This window comes from Populus nigra, chromosome 8 (assembly GCF_951802175.1).
Source record: "Populus nigra chromosome 8, ddPopNigr1.1, whole genome shotgun sequence".
Taxonomy (NCBI): Eukaryota; Viridiplantae; Streptophyta; class Magnoliopsida; order Malpighiales; family Salicaceae; genus Populus; species Populus nigra.
In genome coordinates this window covers 15,666,432-15,684,659 of record NC_084859.1, presented here as the reverse complement: position 1 = coordinate 15,684,659, position 18,228 = coordinate 15,666,432, and the positions used below count along the sequence as shown (strand labels likewise).

The 18,228-nt window shown below is 32.8% G+C and overlaps 3 protein-coding genes across 3 annotated transcripts; all 3 read left to right on the top strand.

Moving 5' to 3' along the window:
* The first annotated feature begins 1,118 nt into the window (after window positions 1–1,118).
* Window positions 1,119–4,537, top strand: LOC133700774 (CMP-sialic acid transporter 1-like). Its single transcript, XM_062124436.1, has 8 exons — window positions 1,119–1,276; window positions 1,669–1,752; window positions 1,833–2,047; window positions 2,192–2,270; window positions 2,514–2,683; window positions 2,941–3,127; window positions 3,774–3,851; window positions 3,961–4,537. The coding sequence occupies exons 1-8, from the start codon at window positions 1,226–1,228 to the stop codon at window positions 4,102–4,104; spliced, it is 1,008 nt and encodes a 335-aa protein (XP_061980420.1). The 5' UTR covers window positions 1,119–1,225; the 3' UTR covers window positions 4,105–4,537.
* A 3,353-nt stretch (window positions 4,538–7,890) lies between these two features.
* LOC133702217 (uncharacterized) lies at window positions 7,891–8,452 on the top strand. The gene has a single exon (XM_062126498.1). The coding sequence runs from the start codon at window positions 7,972–7,974 to the stop codon at window positions 8,248–8,250; it is 279 nt and encodes a 92-aa protein (XP_061982482.1). The 5' UTR covers window positions 7,891–7,971; the 3' UTR covers window positions 8,251–8,452.
* A 6,025-nt stretch (window positions 8,453–14,477) lies between these two features.
* LOC133700971 (arabinogalactan protein 41-like) lies at window positions 14,478–15,862 on the top strand. Its single transcript, XM_062124714.1, has 2 exons — window positions 14,478–14,745; window positions 15,564–15,862. The coding sequence occupies exons 1-2, from the start codon at window positions 14,634–14,636 to the stop codon at window positions 15,659–15,661; spliced, it is 210 nt and encodes a 69-aa protein (XP_061980698.1). The 5' UTR covers window positions 14,478–14,633; the 3' UTR covers window positions 15,662–15,862.
* The last annotated feature ends 2,366 nt before the right edge of the window (window positions 15,863–18,228 follow it).

The window sequence follows — 18,228 nt, the reverse complement described above, 5'->3', positions numbered from 1 at the left end:
GAGAATCTAATTCTGTGTATATTGGATTGAAATGTAGTTTGTGCGTTTGTGTTGTATTATATACACGGATAAATTTATTTATTTTTTATCTTGTTTTAACTTTTAAGGTGACCAAGAATATCAATTTTCTAAAACACGGATGCAACGCAAAATAATATATCATTTTTGTTTTATGTTTTAAAAATTTTATTATTTAATATTAAGTTTATCAAAGATTGAGATTATAATTTTTCTTGATTTTATTTCTATAAGGTATCCCAATATCATCATCCGAGTCACAAGTTTTGAAGGTTAACTTGATTAATTCATGTTTTTTATTCTTTTTAATTGTTTTTTTTTTCAAATTTCATACTTTAATGTTATGTTGACTGGTTAAGCTTTACAATTTGTTTTAGCTTGCTTTTTGTGATGTTATTCTAATTTCATTACTCGGGTTGTGAGTTTGGTAAGTTAACCTAGTTGACTTAGATCTTCTTTCTTGTTTGTTTTTAATTATTATTTTTTTCAATTTCATCTTACAATATTTGATTAATATAAGAATTAGATTTTATAATTTATTTCAGTTTGCTTTCTATTAACTTGGTCTTATGATCTAGATCACGGATTTAGCGGGTTAGTCTTAGTTGATCCGAGTCATTTTTTTGTCAATTTTTTAATTGATTTTTTTATTTCATCCTTCAATATTAAATATATTAAAAATTCTGGTTCATAATTTATTTTAATTTATTTTTTACAAGATTATTATAGTCTCATTATCTGGATTGTGAATTTGATAGATTAACCCTTATTAACTAAGATCAATTTAATATATTACTATCTTAGTATTTTTTTTAAAAAAATATTATTTTAAATTTTTCTTGAATTAAAATATATTTTTATTGATTATTTAAGTTATTTTTGAATTAATCATATGGAGAGGTAACATGAGATAATTAGTTTTTAAATTTTTTTTGTGCTAGAAAATAAGTTATAACATACTAAAAAAAAATTATGTTTAAAAATATTTCATCCGAAGTGTCAATTATCTAGCAGATACTTTTTGTATCGAGGAGAGGACGTAATTGTAATTATATAAAGACTATATTCAAAATATTAATATATCATCCAAGAACAAAAATAATTATAAGCTGCTGGCGGGGGGAAGGAGCTGAGAAAGGAAAGAAAAGAAGGCAGAGAGAATAGTAGTAGTAATAGTAGAGTTGCGAGGAAATCGAGGAAGACGAGGATGCAGTGGTACTTCGTTGCCGTACTTCTCACAATTCTCACCAGCTCCCAGGTCACTCACTTCCAAATCCCTAACTATTTCCTTAAAATCTCGATACATCTCTTTGATTTTTTTGTTTAAGTTTTGAATCTACAATTCCTTTTAGCCACTGCTATTGATTTCTTGATTATGAAAATGTAATTAAGAGTTAATAATTATAAGAACATGAGAAAGAGAGAGATCAGGCATTTCTGTCTTGAGAAAGAAAAGATGAATAATAGAAAAACCGGATGATTGATCGAATAAGATGAGTGAATTGATTTCGTGTGCTGTTATGGTTGGAGGACGTGGAGAGCATCCGAGGAAGTTAGATTGTATTTAGAAGAGTAATTTTTATGCTTGTTTTTCAGATGTTAAATTATTAATAATTAACCTATCCTCCTCCTTTTATATTATGCTGGTAGGGCATTTTGACGACTCTATCTCAGAGCAATGGAAAGTATTTGTACGACTATGCCACTGTACCCTTTCTTGCTGAAGTTTTCAAGGTACTTTTTTTTTTGGATCATGATTTGTTAGCCGGTTTTGTCCATGTAATTTGACATTCCTGTTTATTTAAAAAATGCAGCTGCTGCTTTCTACTTTGCTTCTTTGGAGAGAATGTCGGATATCACCGTCTACCAGGGTGACTACAGAATGGAAGAGTGTGCGCTTATATGTTATTCCTTCAATCATATATCTAATTCATAACAATGTTCAGTTTGCTACATTGACTTATGTGGATACGTCCACGTATCAGATAATGGGTAATTTGAAGATTGTTACCACTGCGATATTATTCAGGTGCCTAGTTTGTACTATGATTATGAAACTATGCCCTTTGATCCTTAACTTTCCAGAGTTACATGTCTTTTAGTATGAATTTAGCATCATGGCAGTTGATCCATTGACTACCCCCCCCCCCCCTCTCTAAACTTCATTCTTTAGGTTATTCTTGAGGAGGAGACTCTCTAATCTGCAGTGGATGGCAATTGTTCTATTAGCTGTTGGAACAACCACGAGCCAGGTGATCATTTGAATTGTCTGTGCTGTTATTTAAGCTATTGTTTTTACCCTCCATGCTTTGTTTAGTTCTTTGGTTTTTTGTACTTATGTACTGGAAGTTCTTATCGAGATTAAAGTTTTAACGACATGATCATTGTCTTTGTTTTAATGAGTTTTTTCATGATCCTAATTCTCTTTTGATTAGCATTTATTTATAACCAGAAAAAAGAAAAAAAAACTATTTATGCCTTTTCTTTTATTGTAGGTCAAAGGTTGTGGAGAAGCATCCTGTGATTCTTTGTTTGCTGCTCCAATCCAAGGCTATATGTTGGGGGTACTATCTGCTTGTCTATCCGCATTAGCAGGTGTCTACACAGAGTTTCTTATGAAGAAGAACAATGATAGCTTGTACTGGCAAAATGTACAATTATATACGTAGGTATCTTTTCTCCACTCAATGACCTTTTCCTTTCCATATATTATTATAGTGATGTTGCATACAAATAGTCATGCTAGAAATCTTGATCTGATATCTTCTTCCAAGCTCTTGGACCTATCTTTCACTTCTTTATATATTCCTGACCCTGCACTATGTACATGCTATTTGCAATAGAGAATGTGGAGTCATTCCTTGGTAAAATATATTATTATATTCATCATGATGATGATGTAGGTATTTCCTTCCATTTCAGATTTGGCTCAATATTCAATATGGCTCGGCTTGTCCTGGATGATTACAGAGGTGGCTACGAGAACGGATCTTGGTGGCAACGCCTTTTCAATGGCTACAGTATTACAACTTGGATGGTTGTTTTGAATCTTGGATCCACTGGCTTGTTGGTTTCATGGTTGATGAAGTATGCTGATAATATTGTGAAGGTAAATTCTATTTTTATGTCTCGTCATAAATCTTTTTCAGAGGATGCACACAAGCATGACAATATCCCTCGGTGCCGTGTGTCCCATAGATGCAGATGATGAGAAAATTTCAATGACAATGTTGTGAAAGGATTGGTAGAAACTAGAATGCTCCCTTGATTTTTCATTTATATACTGTAGTATGGTTCTATAATATCTCCATCTTTTCAAGCTGAAGAGGGCAAGGGAGGACTAAGACCCAAGATCTCTCTGGATCCAGTCAGGGGTGGTTGCCACAAAGCTACCCTTGCTTGTCATCATTCCATACTATCTGTTTGTTCATGAATCTGCCTGAAACCATGACGGAAGAGGGCTTTATGAGAACTTCATTCTTCTGGCATCATATGCAAAGCCATTTCCTCACAATGTATAGGATGCTCAAGCTTTATTAACTGTAATTTTCCATTTTGAACTCAAAGTCTGCTATAGTCATGCTCATAAGACTGCTGGTAAAAGACAAGGCTCCAGGTTTTTGACAAAATATCTTTACATGCCACCAGTGTTATAGGATGTACGAAAGTCTTGAGAGTCTTTTTACTTGTAATTTAGGCCCTTTAGCCTCAAGTGCCTTTATTAAAATATTATACTTTGTTTCTTCCTGTTTCAGGTGTATTCTACATCACTGGCAATGCTTCTAACAATGGTTTTGTCTGTGTACCTCTTTAACCTCAAGCCTACTTTGCAGGTACTCATGCACTCACAGGTTATCAAATATAAAATCCTTTCTGCCAATAGCATATGCTGGTTGATTTCGATACCATCAATGATGTTTTATTTTCCTTGTCATGCTGTAGCTTTTATTGGGTACAATCATCTGTATGATGTCACTGCACATGTATTTTGCCCCTCCAAACATGCTTGTGGATTTGCCTACACAAGTCAGAGCTGCTCCTGAGAGCCTGAAAGAAGTAGCAGTTGAGCGAAGAACAGATTCCTGATGTTTCTTGCACATCTCAAAAGATTAGCCTCTGCCAATTGCTTATTGAAAGTGGCATGAAAGCAATTGTTCTGCATAGCAGGCATGAAGAAGCATGATATCCTTTAATCAGAACCCATTCTACAAACAACTAAATTCTTCTCCACTGTTAACAAATGCTATATAACCCATCTATTAAGATTTTGGCTCTAGTTTCGAAAGAGAAAAAGGTCAATTTTGTCAAATTATTTGCAGTATCAGCTGATTATGCAAGTTCAAAGTAGAATTCAGAATCATTATGAATCATGAGATTCTTGTAATGTAATTCCTCTTATGTCCATTTTTTTCATTGATTACTATCATCCGGAAACATTGTTGTACTTGCAGATGGCAGATGCTATCAAGGCAAGAGATATTTGTCAGCTCTTTTCTTCAAATTTTCCATTTAAGACTCATGAGACTTCCTTTGGTTGGATGAACGTTGGATTTTCTAGTGTCTGATCTTGACCCCGTCGCTTCTTTTATGCCGACAGTGCCGTGCTTCTATCTATTAAAAGTATTACTTCGGCAGCCTTAGAAAATCTCGCCACATGATGCAGATTATTTAGCAAATGGTCAGCCTGTATTCGAGATGACCTCTAGAATTCTGGCAAAAGAATAAAGATGGCTAGCCTGTAGAGCCTGAAATCAATTCCTTCCATTCAAATCAAATTTAGATCTGCTGATCAATCGATTTAACCTGGTAAAGAAAGAGACGGCTCTTAAAAACAATAGAGTTGGGACGAAGACTAGCCTAGGCAAGGCATGTTCTACTCACCTCGCCCTAAGAAAGAGAATCCTCGCAAAAAGGTGTAGAGAAATCACCTAAACTTATTCTAATTTTATAAAAGGTGTAGAATAATGACCTTTTGATGAATGAATTGTTCAAGAAAACAGAAAATTACTCTTCATTTCTGAAAGTCAGCTTGAAAGACGTACCTCGGTCTCGAAAAAAAGCTATATTATATGCTATTTTATGATTATGGTTCATATAGTAAAGAAATTCTAGCCATACGATTCCTTGAGCATTTGATTTGGAGTGTCACGTGTAGCTTTGTGTTCTTTAACATGCCCACATAGAACTATTAATGCCTATCCATGGAAATCTACATTAAGTTTTTGAAGTTGCATTACATGATCAAATGTTCTCCCTTGGTCTCTTGGATGCCTATAGGTGTCAGTTATCAGGCATGCTTATTCACAAAAGAGAGTTGAGAAGCTGGCCCAGCACTGCCTCTGCAGGGTTATGGCCTCAAGGATAAAAATAACGTCATCAAGCCATCAAAAGGAAGCAACTGCTCTTCCTTCCAGATGCCATTGCAGGCAGTATCCCAGGTACAAGAAGAGGGGCTGTAGCCATGCCTGAGTAGAGATTGGGCTGCTGCTGTTGGAAATGTTAACAATCTGTCATTTACCAGGCAGTGATTTTTAGTAAGTTTGCCTACATGAAATCCATATATTAGTGTTGACAATAATCTGCTTGTTCTTGTTAAATACATTATTAGCGCTAACAATTTGGTTACTAATTTGAATATGAAAATCACATATAATATGCCTTCTCCTCCACGACATGAACAGATATGATAGGTAGGACCTGATTGAAAACATCTGAAAGTCTTTTAGTACATCAAGTTTCTTGATGTATTTCCTAATTGAAGAACTCCTCTTGCAAGGATAGGACCAATGTATCAGGACAAGTAATGGCTTTTCCAATTGATGAAACTGTGCTGATTAATGGCATATTTTACGCATGGTCAAAGCATCACTATGACTCATTACAGACGTTGATAAGTTTTTTTTTTTCTTTTTAATTGATTACTATTTCATGAATCTTCCATATATTCCGACATGGAAGATTCTACCAAGAAAAGAACACAGCATACTTCTTATATTGAAATAACAATGGCTTTCTAAAATGTTTTTATATTTATAAATATATTTATATAATTTTTTTAAAAAATTATATTTTTAACATTAGAATATTACAACGATCTAAAAATATATAATAAAATAATTTAAAAATAATAATTTTGAAACGCCGTATTGCATTCCCAAACAACCTCAAACGCTGGCCACTCATTACTCTCTGATGTTTGACCACACATGATGTGGATGATGATAGCATAGAAATATTAGAGAGCAGATCATATAGGATGCTAGCTTGAAAATTGAAACCCATTCTTTCCATTTAGAATAGGTCAGTTGGTGAATCGAGCAAGCCGCCCTAGTGAAGAAGACGAACAACCCATCGAAGCAGGCAATGAATAGCACGAGAGGCTGCTCCTCTCGACACAAGGAAGAGTCCTTGCATAAGAAATCCCACATTTTTGTCGGGGCTAATATTATTAAATAATATTGTTGAGTCATGCAGCCTTCGATTATGCTCGATATTAAAATGATTGGATCTGAATTGGGTTCATCAGATAAAAACGAAGTGATACAGATTTGTCCCCATTCGGTGGAGCCCATTTATAGTATGCCTTTTGGATCATAAGGCCATCCAGTTCACCATGAATGGCTAGCAAAGAACCCAAGGTTAAAACCAGGTGTTGATTAGGGCTTTGATCAAGCCGTTGTAACTCCTCGCAAGCGTCCTTCTGCCCTAGCACTCTCATAATAACTCTCATTATATAACTCAATTAATCGGGTCTTGAGTTTATTTTTTATAGGTCACTAATTCAAGTTTCACAAATCTCATAGTCACTAGAGGCTTACATAGTTATAAACTTTAGGTTCCGTAGGATTAATCGAAGTGCACACAAGCTAATCCAAACACTTACGTTAATTTAAAAAAATTTTAAAAAAAAAGCAAATGAGAATATGAACATATCAAATAATTATTATTAATTATTAACCAAAAAAAAAGGCGGTTGCTTTGACTCGTCATCACCTCATATAATATTATTTGTTGTAATAGTTTTTTTTTAATAGATTTTTTAGTTCTTAAAATCTATATTTTTTTTTTAGAAATTTTACTATTACTTGCACATATTTTTTTATACTATAAAAAAATTGAGTTGATTCACAGTTAGCCCGAGATACCTATCTAGTTATACTCTACGAATAAAATAAAGGGGCGGCAGTTGGACATCATCAAGTTGAGTAGCATGAGTTTTGGTGAAGTCGCCGAAACTTTAAAGAGATAAATGGGTCTGGTGTCTCTCATGTGTTTTTGAAGAACCCTTAAATGCTTAAATTAGTGCAGTGGAGGAAGAGCTAGGGTGCCCTTGGATAGCACAGATCATCTAAGCTTTCATATTTCCAAGCAATTCTTATTTCAGGGATCTACCATCTAAGTTAAACTCTATATGTCAAGACTTCTGGTTGCATGAAGGCCAATATATATATAGGACGTTAAAAAAGAAGAAGCATACACGTCTAAAGAGGTCAAATAACGTGATTGTAATTATTTATTTACTATATTCTTACTTTTTGAGGTACTGGGTTGGTTGGCAAGTGCATTAAATATCGTTTCTACATTGAACGTTTCAAAATACCTAGATAGATGATATATGATTATAATTCAAATGGTAAAGGAATTGTAGCCATACGTTATTTTTTCATGCATTTATTTTGGATTGTGATATGTAGCTGTCATTGCAAGAAGATATATATTGCATAATGGAACTCAGCCCTCATTAACATCATAGCATGCGCACAATACAAGTATAAAACCATGAAAAAAAAAAAAAAGCTTCACTTTCAGATCATTAATGCATGCCATCAAAATTGTGGTTTTTAGGTTCTAGGACGTGCTCAAATGTTCAACCTTACTCTCTAGGCTGTCTATAAGAGGCCAATTGCTAGCCCTGATTATGCTCAAAATTAAGAAAGACAGTTGATAGTTGAGATGAGTGGAGTTAGCTGCCCAGGCAGTGTCAGCTCGGCCATGCCTAAAGACTTGAGGCCTAATGGGTATAACCAGCATCAAGCAAGCAAAAGAGGCACCTACTCTTGCTTCCAGATGCCACTGCATTACCCAAGGTACAAGAAGTCTGACTACGAGACCATGCCTGAGTGGAGATTGGACTGCTTGTTGAAAGAGTACGGGCTGCCTGCTATTGGAGATGCTAACCAGAAGAGGAATTTTGCCATGGGAGCCTTCCTTTGGCCTTCAGAGAATGAGTGAAAGTCCTCAATTTGATGGTGATCATCAAATTTCTGCACATACTATCATGTTGTACGTAACTCAATCTATGTAATGTATTGTAGTAAGAAAATCATGTATTAAATAATTATTAGCATGTTTATGAAACCCATATCCTAGTTTTAATTAACTGTGTATTTTTTCCTATTAAATATATTGAAGATTGCCGGTAAGTTGATATATAGATCAACTGGTATTCATGTCTCATTCTTCCTTCTTCCTTTTAACAAATATATATATATATATATATAGGACAAATCCAACTCGCAGTCTCTAAAATTGACCTAAGCCTTCTTTTGTTCTGCTAAATTCTAGAGGTTCACCAGAGTGAACATCTAGCTGAAAGGTTGACCCTGTTGAAGCACGGGAGAAACACAAAGAATAGCATCCGCAAGGCATAATCGAACCTCCTCGTCTCGCTATAATAAAGGTGGTCATTGTATTAAAAAATACCACATGTAATAATAATTGTATTACGTGGCTAACTAATAAAATTAAATATAGACACGACGTTATTATGCAGTTCATCTATACGTCAATATATATATATATATATATATATATATATATATATATATATATATATATATATATATATATATATATATATATTAAAATTCTTACTCTTGAGGTGACAAGCTCAGAAGAACATTGCATTGAGATTTTAATATATATGATAGCTTGGCACATATCCTATATGTGAAAGTTCCTTAAATTTGATATATAAACCATCAATTTTGTGTTGTTTGTCGTCTCGGGGTAAATTTGGATGTTGGGCAAGCAATTTTTCCCATTCTCCATCAGTCATAAATTTGCTATTATAAGTTTTATAATCAATAGTTTCATGAATTCAACAAGAGGCCAGGATGCAGGCACTAGAAACTTTATTTGTAAATATGATTAATGAGTATATTTAAGATTAAATTAAAAATGAATGAAATTCCCAACAAAAATTTTTGACATAAAAAACTAACTTGATTAAAAAAAAATTACTAATGATTGAAAAATTAATTATAAAATACCCTTGATTGATTTGTTTTATGAAATTCAAAACTCTTTATTTACTTCCAAAAAATACAAGATTATTTTGTAGCCTATATGATGAGATATTGATAATTTAAAGATAATTCTATAAAACACCAAAGCTTTTTTTAGAGGAGAGAGGCTCTAGGTGAAGTAGGCTTTGGATGTAAGTCACACGAGCACACTTGCTCAGTTTGGCATAACACGGGATCAGATTTTGAGTTCCAGGTTTGCTGTGAAATAATTTTTAAATCTATAAATTTTTTTGAATTTTTCTTGACCTCATTTATTCCAGATTACTTTTCAGTTATATTTTTTAGAGTTTATGAAACTTGTTTTGTGGTACAACTAAATAAGGTGGCGATATTAATTTGAATTTTGATAAGAAGCTAATTTAATCATTTTGTTTACATCAAGAGAAGCAATAAAATTTTAAAAATAAATGATTGATCATTGACAACCATAAATCTTCATCTAAATCAAATTCTAAGTGCTTAAACAAGTGTTTTTAACAATTTAGTTTAGATTTTGTTTATGTAATTTTTTTCAAACATGCTTATTAATAACTCACATGCAATTCCTTTATTTTTAAATCAAAAAATAATAATCTGAATTAGATGCTAGATTAATCCATTATTCGTGAGATAACTAGCTAGTTTCTGATCGATGCAACAACAGGGAAGAAGAAATTCCGTTGGCAGTTGTCATGATATTCAATGATACAGGACTACGTGTGCAATTTGGTTATAGTAGGTTCCTAATTGAATGTGGCAATAACTAGTGCCCTCTGCTCCACGACAGGAACATAGCATTGGATTGGATAAATATGCAATTTAATAAATAGTTTTCTTGTAGAAAATGTATCCTTCCCGCAGATGCTGACTTGAATTTCATGCATCTGTCATTTTCCATGATGTTTTTTCTGTCTGAATTCTCTTGCTGTATATCCAAGCAAGCAATCAGGCACTAGCTAGATTATCTTTCTTTTTATTTTTGTCTGATCAATATTGTGATTAATATATAGGATGAAGTAATTCAAGACAAATTAAAATCAAGTTTATTAACTGTTCCTGATTGAAGTCCACTTGCATGGTGGGGCTCTAATGCAAGACGTAGTAATATTAACGTGAAACTTTACTATTCTATGTGAACCCATGAAATATTTTGAGTTAAAGATAAGTTTTTTATATGTTATTAAAATTTTAATAATCAAGTGATAAGAAATTTTAATCTTGCCATCTTTTATTCTCTCCAATTAAACTAATAAAATTAAGAATTTCAGGTTTTAAAAAGCATCTTATCTAATTAAATTAATAAAAATAAAAATAAAATCAATAGATCAGATACAAGTTTCAAGTTTAAAAATATTTAAATTAAAATGATATATTAAAGAGTAATATGAAATCAATCCTAAAACCAGAGTAATATAAAATCACTCATTGAGTTTTGTCTAATAGTTTAAGTTTTTTTGGGTAGAACTAATTTTTTAATACAGTATTAGAATATTAATACTGTTACAAGTTTAATTCCTGCTATCTTATTCTTCAAATTAATTAAATATTTATATGTGAAATAATAGTTAATTAGTTTATGAAAATTTAAAACTTAAAGTGTTTTTACTTGAAGAAATTATATTAAAGATTAATAGAAAACTATTTATTAAGTTTTGCCCAACAACCTAATCGATCTTTTATATAAAATTGGTTAAGCAAACACATTTGTTTATTTTTTTTTTAAGAATTCATATTAATTATAATACCATATTGTTGATTTTGTGATTCACTAATTAAGCCTGATCATGCATTCAAGAGACGGGTAACTTTTTAACGTTGGAAGTCGCCTTTCCTTGCTGGATTTGCAGGTAATATATATTTGTGGCCTATCATCTCTCCCCTGGTTGATTCAATTCCCGCTTTCAAAATTCTTGAAAAAGACTTAAGGTTAAACATTACCTGGCAAACAATATCTATCTATATATATGTATAGTAATCAATTAAGGTTGCTAGGCACGAACGGCCATGATTAGTAGCACTTCATATAATTAAGAACTCTATGAGTATTGACAATGGATGTGTTGTACCTTTAGCTGCCGCGCTGGGTTTTATTAATTGTTGAGATGGACCAGTGCTGCTGATCTTGAACAAGGATCGATGCATTATTGTTGCATTGATTTATATATAGGAGGTCCGTTCGTTCACATGGTGATCGATGCAAACTTACTTAGTCTCTTATCAGAAGCAACCAATCAATCTTTGCTAGTAAAGGGAGTGAGTCATGGCGGCCATGAGCTAGCCTTGAACAGTACTGCAATATTTCACACACCAATTAGGAGCCAATCTGGAAAACCAATTTTACAAGAGATTCACTATTATATATATATCCATAATATTACACCATCCAAACAGATAAATACCTATCATCTTGGTCGCGCAATGTTGTGACCTAGGGTTTCTTTTCTCCTAGGGTTTCATGATCCAGAGCTGGAAAGTTTTGATTTGCTTATATATATTCAACTACTTTTTGATGATATAAGGGGCTTCTGGTACAGAAATGAACCTGAATGTGCTAAGGGCTTCTAGTACAAGTTTCGTTGTGGCCCAAAGTATAGGCTTGGTTTCGCGATATGCCCCGGCTCTTTGGTCTTCCCATGGCCCGATCGTACTTCCCCTTTCACGGTAAAAGGAGCGACCGACGGTTCGGCTCGGGTAGAAAGAAAGAAAGATTAAGCCTGTACGCGATCTAATATTTGAGTCTTGTTATTAGCTTAATGGAGAAGTGGCGTGTGTTTATCCAATTAATTCATTTGTTAAGGTATTTTAAATAGAGGCCAAAATCTCTAAACCTCCCTCCCACATGTATAGTAGCTAGCTACTCCTAATTAAATATATCCTTACATTATATTTTTTGTTAACAATAAGTAAAGAGATTAAATATATTTATATACACACACACTACAAGGATGGCATTTTTAAGTATTTTGAAAATACAAAAGAGAAAAACAATTTAAAAAATATTATTTAAATATATTTTTAAATAAAAAATATTTTAAAAAATAACTATTACCCTGTATACGATGAAGGTCACCCTTCGCAGGCAAGGAAAATCTTTTAAAAATAGGAATGCTAGCTGGCATTGGCTGTCGTGATCAGGTATTAGTGATTTCCAAAGTCGCTCCAAAGTCAGAATCTTCGTTGGCATTTGCTGGCTCCAGTACAAGATTCCGAAGGTATGACCTAACTAACTTGTGCCACCGTTACAGGAGGAAAGTAGCACTACAGGATTCTAAATGCCACCGTCTTAACCGAAATTGCAACCGCTTCCATTCCACTATATTTTTGTCACATATTTAATTAATATCAATCATGGCATTTCATTGCCAAAACTTTTATGCTGCTAGTGCTAAGCTGTATCTTGTAAACTAGCGGTATTTTTTAAGTTAATTAATTAATGTGTCGTGTCATCATATCATGTCAATAAATAAATAAATAAATCATTAATTTTGTCCAGCTTTCTATGTAGAAATATGAAGAAAATCAAACGGAAGTAGTCACTCTTTCAGAGAAGCAAATTATTGTAATGGTTAACAGTGGTGATGATAACTTAGAATTAAAAAGTTATTAAGAGTTATATAGTTTATAATATGATAGTTATTAGAAATTTATATTATTATTAATTTTAAAATTCATAAAATTAATCAAAGTATATATAAGTTGACTCGAATGCATGAGTTAATAATAAAATATCATTATAATTATTATTTTTTAATTGAATTAATCATAACAATCTCCCAATTATTACATACATAAAAATAAAAAATATTATCTCCTACTTGTATTGCTAATTCTTTTTTTTTAAATGAACCAGTTTTGATTTAAACTCCGTATTGCAATATGCAATAAGTTGGATTAATTCCAACATGCATGGTATAGAATGATAGTTTTAATTTATTATTTAGATCAGTCCTATTTTAGATTCAAAACTTGTGCAGTGAAAAAAGAATATCTTAATCGAAAAATTAATTTAAAATTAACCAGGCATGCCAGTTAATAATTCAAACTGTAATTTAATTATAGGATCTTATCAGTTATAGGTTGAGCGCCATAATATTTATCAACATTAATTGTATGCATACAGCACAGACTATATCCAAAATATAGCAAAGCATAGTTTATTTTATTGTTTGAGTATTTCTCCGAAGGTTTTTTCTTATGAAAAGAATAAGGATACGATGGAAAGAATAGAAAAACTTGGGCATTGTAATAAACTAGATTTTTTATGAGTGATATACTGCAGTTCGATCTTATCAATTTATTTTTTAACATAAAAAAATATCTAGTTGCTATTAATATTTTTTCTAATAAAAAAATCTAAACATTATAGAGATTTATTAGTTATTTGATTTTTTTTTTAACTTATTAAGTCGATTGAATCATATCAATAAATTAAAATTCAAAATAAAATTGACCGTGTTTAACAAGACATACATAATTTTCAATTCAATTGTTGCGGAATTAGCTGGAATTTTGTCAATGCATTTTACAGGTCAGATTCTATAGTAAATTTACCTTGTTATAGCCAGCTATGATCATGATTATGCTCAAATTAAATTAAGAATATGTTGTTTTAGATTATTTTTTAATTAATTTTGGATTTTATAAAATTAAATTTTAAAATTTTGTTCGGTTTAAATTTCATTTACTAGGCTAGTTTTAGCTAATTTTTGAACATTTTGTATGTTATTTTTCTGACCATAGAATATATAAATTATTCAAGATTGTTATTGCTGGCATTCAAAGCTTATCTAATAATAATAAACATATAAAAGTTTGGAAAATAATTTTAAAATAATAATTTTCATGAAACAAGCATGATATAGGTTTATTATCTAGATTTTAGATATTTCAAGAAAAAATTTATGTTGAAAAGTGTTATTTTTTTTAAAATCCTTTTTTGCTCGTGCTATTTTGTTTTTTTTTAAAAAAAAATCATCTGTGTTAATTGTGAAGAAATAGCCTTGTTCAAATCGTTTGGGCGGCTATCTATTTGTAGCTGGAAACTAACGTCTATACAGTCTACACATGGCTATCCTCTTTCTCCTACCGAAACATGCGCCTGGACCCCACACTCCTTTGCTTACCGTCTTACCGGTTCAACCGGTTTCGTGCCAACTATATAAGCCTCGTCAGGATCGAATCAGCAACGGAAACATCATCAAATCATTCATCCATGTTATTCTTGCCCTAAAAAAGGCACTAACTTCTCTCTCTCTCTCTCTGCGCCTGCTCTTCATAACCGCAGACTTTTGAGAGGTTGCAGTGAGAGAAATCAAAAGAAAAAGAAAAATGGCTGGTGTTTCCAGGGTTGTTGCAGCTGTAGTTGCTCTTCTTGTTGTTTTTGCCATCGTTTTGCCCATTGCTCAGGCCCAAGCTCCTGCCCCTGCCCCTACTAGTGATGGTAAAGATTCAAAACTCTCTTTCTACGTTCTTGTTTATATGTATTTTTTAGCCTTTTAAGATGGTAAATCTCGGATCCATGAGAACCCGGTTTTCTTTACACACACACACGATGTTTATAGATCTAGTTCTTGGTAATGTTTGGCTTATAATGCTGCAATTTAGTTTTGATGTTAATTATTCTCTTAATAAAAGTTGTTGTGGTCCCGTGTCCAGAAGAAAAGGAAAAGGAAGCTGATAGATTGAGATAGAGATGAAATGGAGATTTAGTTTCAGAATTGTCAAAGCAAAAATTTTGTAGGTTTTGGGAAATGGGATTATCAAATTCTTTTACTACAGGAGTGCTGTGGATATTTTCTTGAAAGTGTGATTCAGTTTTGGGCTTGTAGGAATTTATTTATTGGGTGATTTAGGTGAATAAATGGTACAGGAAGTTATTGGAACCAATTGTTTTTTTTAAAAAAAAAATTGTTGGAATTAATTCGTACTATTTGTTGGTTGCAAGCATCTGTACGTGTTAAGGAAAATGAGATTGAATTCTGATGCATTTGGCTCTTGCATTTAAGTTGTTAAGCAACAATGATTTATGGTCATGGTTGATAGGAAAAAAATTGTTCTTTTAAAAAATATTTTGTTCTCGAACAAAACTCACAACAAAATTAAAATGTCTGTACTCTGTATCAAGGTGCCAGTGCATTTCTTCTTGAATCTTGCCTTAAAAGGAAAAAAATTGTTAAAAAAAATAAAATGATATGGAGGAACATGGAGTCGATCTATGGCTTTGTCCAAGAATTAATGGGAGCTTTTGTTTTTAATCAGGGACATCAATTGACCAAGGCATTGCGTATGTGCTGATGTTGGTGGCACTAGCACTCACGTACCTCATTCACGCGGCAGACTTATCCCACAGCTTCTGAATTGGTTCAAATTTGGAGGAGGTAGAATAGGGGGAGGTTGGGGCGGGTTAGATATTGGGAATGATGTGAATATATCTTTTATTTTCTTCTGTGATCAAGGGTCTTGTTTTGTATGAACAGGGTGTTTCTGACTTGTGACGACGAATTTGTTGTTATTGGGATTTGTGGTTGTTGCTAATGCCATCTTCTTGTTCGGAGGCACCCTAGCTCTTGTTTTCCTTTGTTTCCATTTACCCCGAAAGATGATTCAATTTATTGCTTTTTCACATTTCTTATTCCAGAAAATGCTTCATTGCGATTTCGCATGTGAGGTGTAAACATGGCATGCATATCCACCAGTGTCTAAAAAAATCAAGCAAAACCACAAAATTACAGCCTGCTTCAACTACTGTGTACGCGTGACAGGACAATGATCATTCATGCATGCTCGCCGTTGCTTTTTTGTGGGAGAGAATGGTTGCTGGTAAACGGTAGCTTAGTAAGGTAGAAAATTGATGATGGCCCTCTCTCATCTCTTAGTTTTGGGTTAAACCAGAGCAGATGGAGACTTTTTAGGCTGTCTATTCTTATGCCATCTATTTATACCAAGGACCATTGTTATTGCTATTGCTATTCGACTGTGTTTTTAAATTTTTTTAATTTTTTAAAATCATTTTAATATTTTAATATCAAAAATAATTTTTTAAAAAATAATTATTATTTTAATATATTTTCAAATAAAAAATACTTAAAAAATATCTTTTCTTGACATTACAGTTAAATTTTATTTTTTTCAAGTGTTGATGAAAAATACAACAACGCATAAGAATTGATATAAGATAGAAGAACAAAAGGTTAGGGGAAAAAACCCTCAGATTTTGAAGGAACAAACGAAGAAAGACACTCGATCTTGAAAAGACCAAACCAAGAGAGACTCAATCCAAATGAAATAGAAAAACCTAACAAGTCTTTAATTGAACAAAGAAGTTTCTAATTTAACTGCTAAATAATAAATACTGATATTCCCAAGTAACAAAATCTAGAACAGCCATCCAGCATCAAAATTCCTAAATAAATAAATATTAATTCCCATTGTTGCCCTTCATTCTCCACCAATCTTAATAGCAAAAAAAATGCAGAAAATAGGGTTTTGCATTGATCTGCAGCATCCTGAAAATTACAGGTCGGCTTTCTAACGTCCAAATGGATTCCCAGTCCAAATCAAGTGAAGGTAACCGTTTTTGATAGGTTATAACGTTTTGTAACAGTAAAACTAGAAGATAGCCATCAGGCCTTCACAATGGAAGGAGAGAAAACAGGTATCTCAACACTAAATATCTGAATAGACCTCAGACAAAAATCCCACCAGGCCACCAGCACAGAATCTCAATTAAGATTTCTTGAAGACTGAATTTGCTTCCTGTTGGTCCTGATCAGCTAGCGAGAACTTCTTCACTTTCTGTACAAAAGTATCACTCATGAAGAACAGTTAAGAAGGAAAGACTTTAGCACATAAATGTACAAGAAATCTTTATAATCCCGTAAACCATTTGAACAGTCATAAAATAAGGGTCACTGAATAGGAAGAGTTGTGCCAAAGACATGTGATTGTTTATGAGTAAATTGCTTCTACAAGTCCCAGTTGAGCATTTTTATGAAGGAGCTTTAACCAGCTCAGAGCTTGATTTTCAAGTACTTTTGAAGGCTTCATCAACATTTGAGCATGATATTCTTGAAGCAAGAATTCATGGTCACTAAGTTATACTTTGGTATCTATACTGTAATACCCAGTTTCATTAGTAACCCTCTATAATAATATATTAGGCCTTGAAGCTATATAGCATCTTTTCTGCACCTCGCCAGATGCCAAATCAAGAAGAGGAACGTATCATCATGGCAAATTCGAATCACGGTACCGTTATTCCCATGGAATTTCTGTACGAAGTGAAATCTCCAACCTTATAGTGATAAATCCAGAGAAAACCTAAAGATCAATGAATTTTTTATCTGCCCTGCCCTTTTAAGATTTCCAAGTATCATACCCAGAGAGAATAGGGGAAATCACACAGATCTTAACATTAACTAGATTAAACCAGGAAAGCAAAGCCAATGCTCTCAAGACCAATCAGAGGCCACATTTCCACCCTTCTGCTATTAACAGACAGGATAGCTGAAGTAACGCGACGACTCGTGAAAAAAGGGTTCAAATCCATATAAGAAATTGAAGAATGAAAGAAGATATAATGCAAGACTAAGTGAAAGGGAAGTATCATCAGTAGCAAACTTGACATAGAGAAAAGCTAATTGCACAACACAGTAGCATATAGTTTTGACATCAAAGAGGTCAAATTCAAGGCAAGAAAGCTTCAAAACCAAGTGTACTGCTCATAGTTTAATCCTCAGTTCCAAAATAACATCATCAACTCAAAATCCCACAAAAATAAAGCTCCAAACAACTCCAAAGTTACAAAGTTTTTTCACCTTTGAAGAATACATCTTCAAAGCTGCCTCATTTCTATCAAAATTTTATATACCAATTTTCCACGAAATAAAATCACCAAAAATCTCGAGTCTTTTCTATGAAAGGA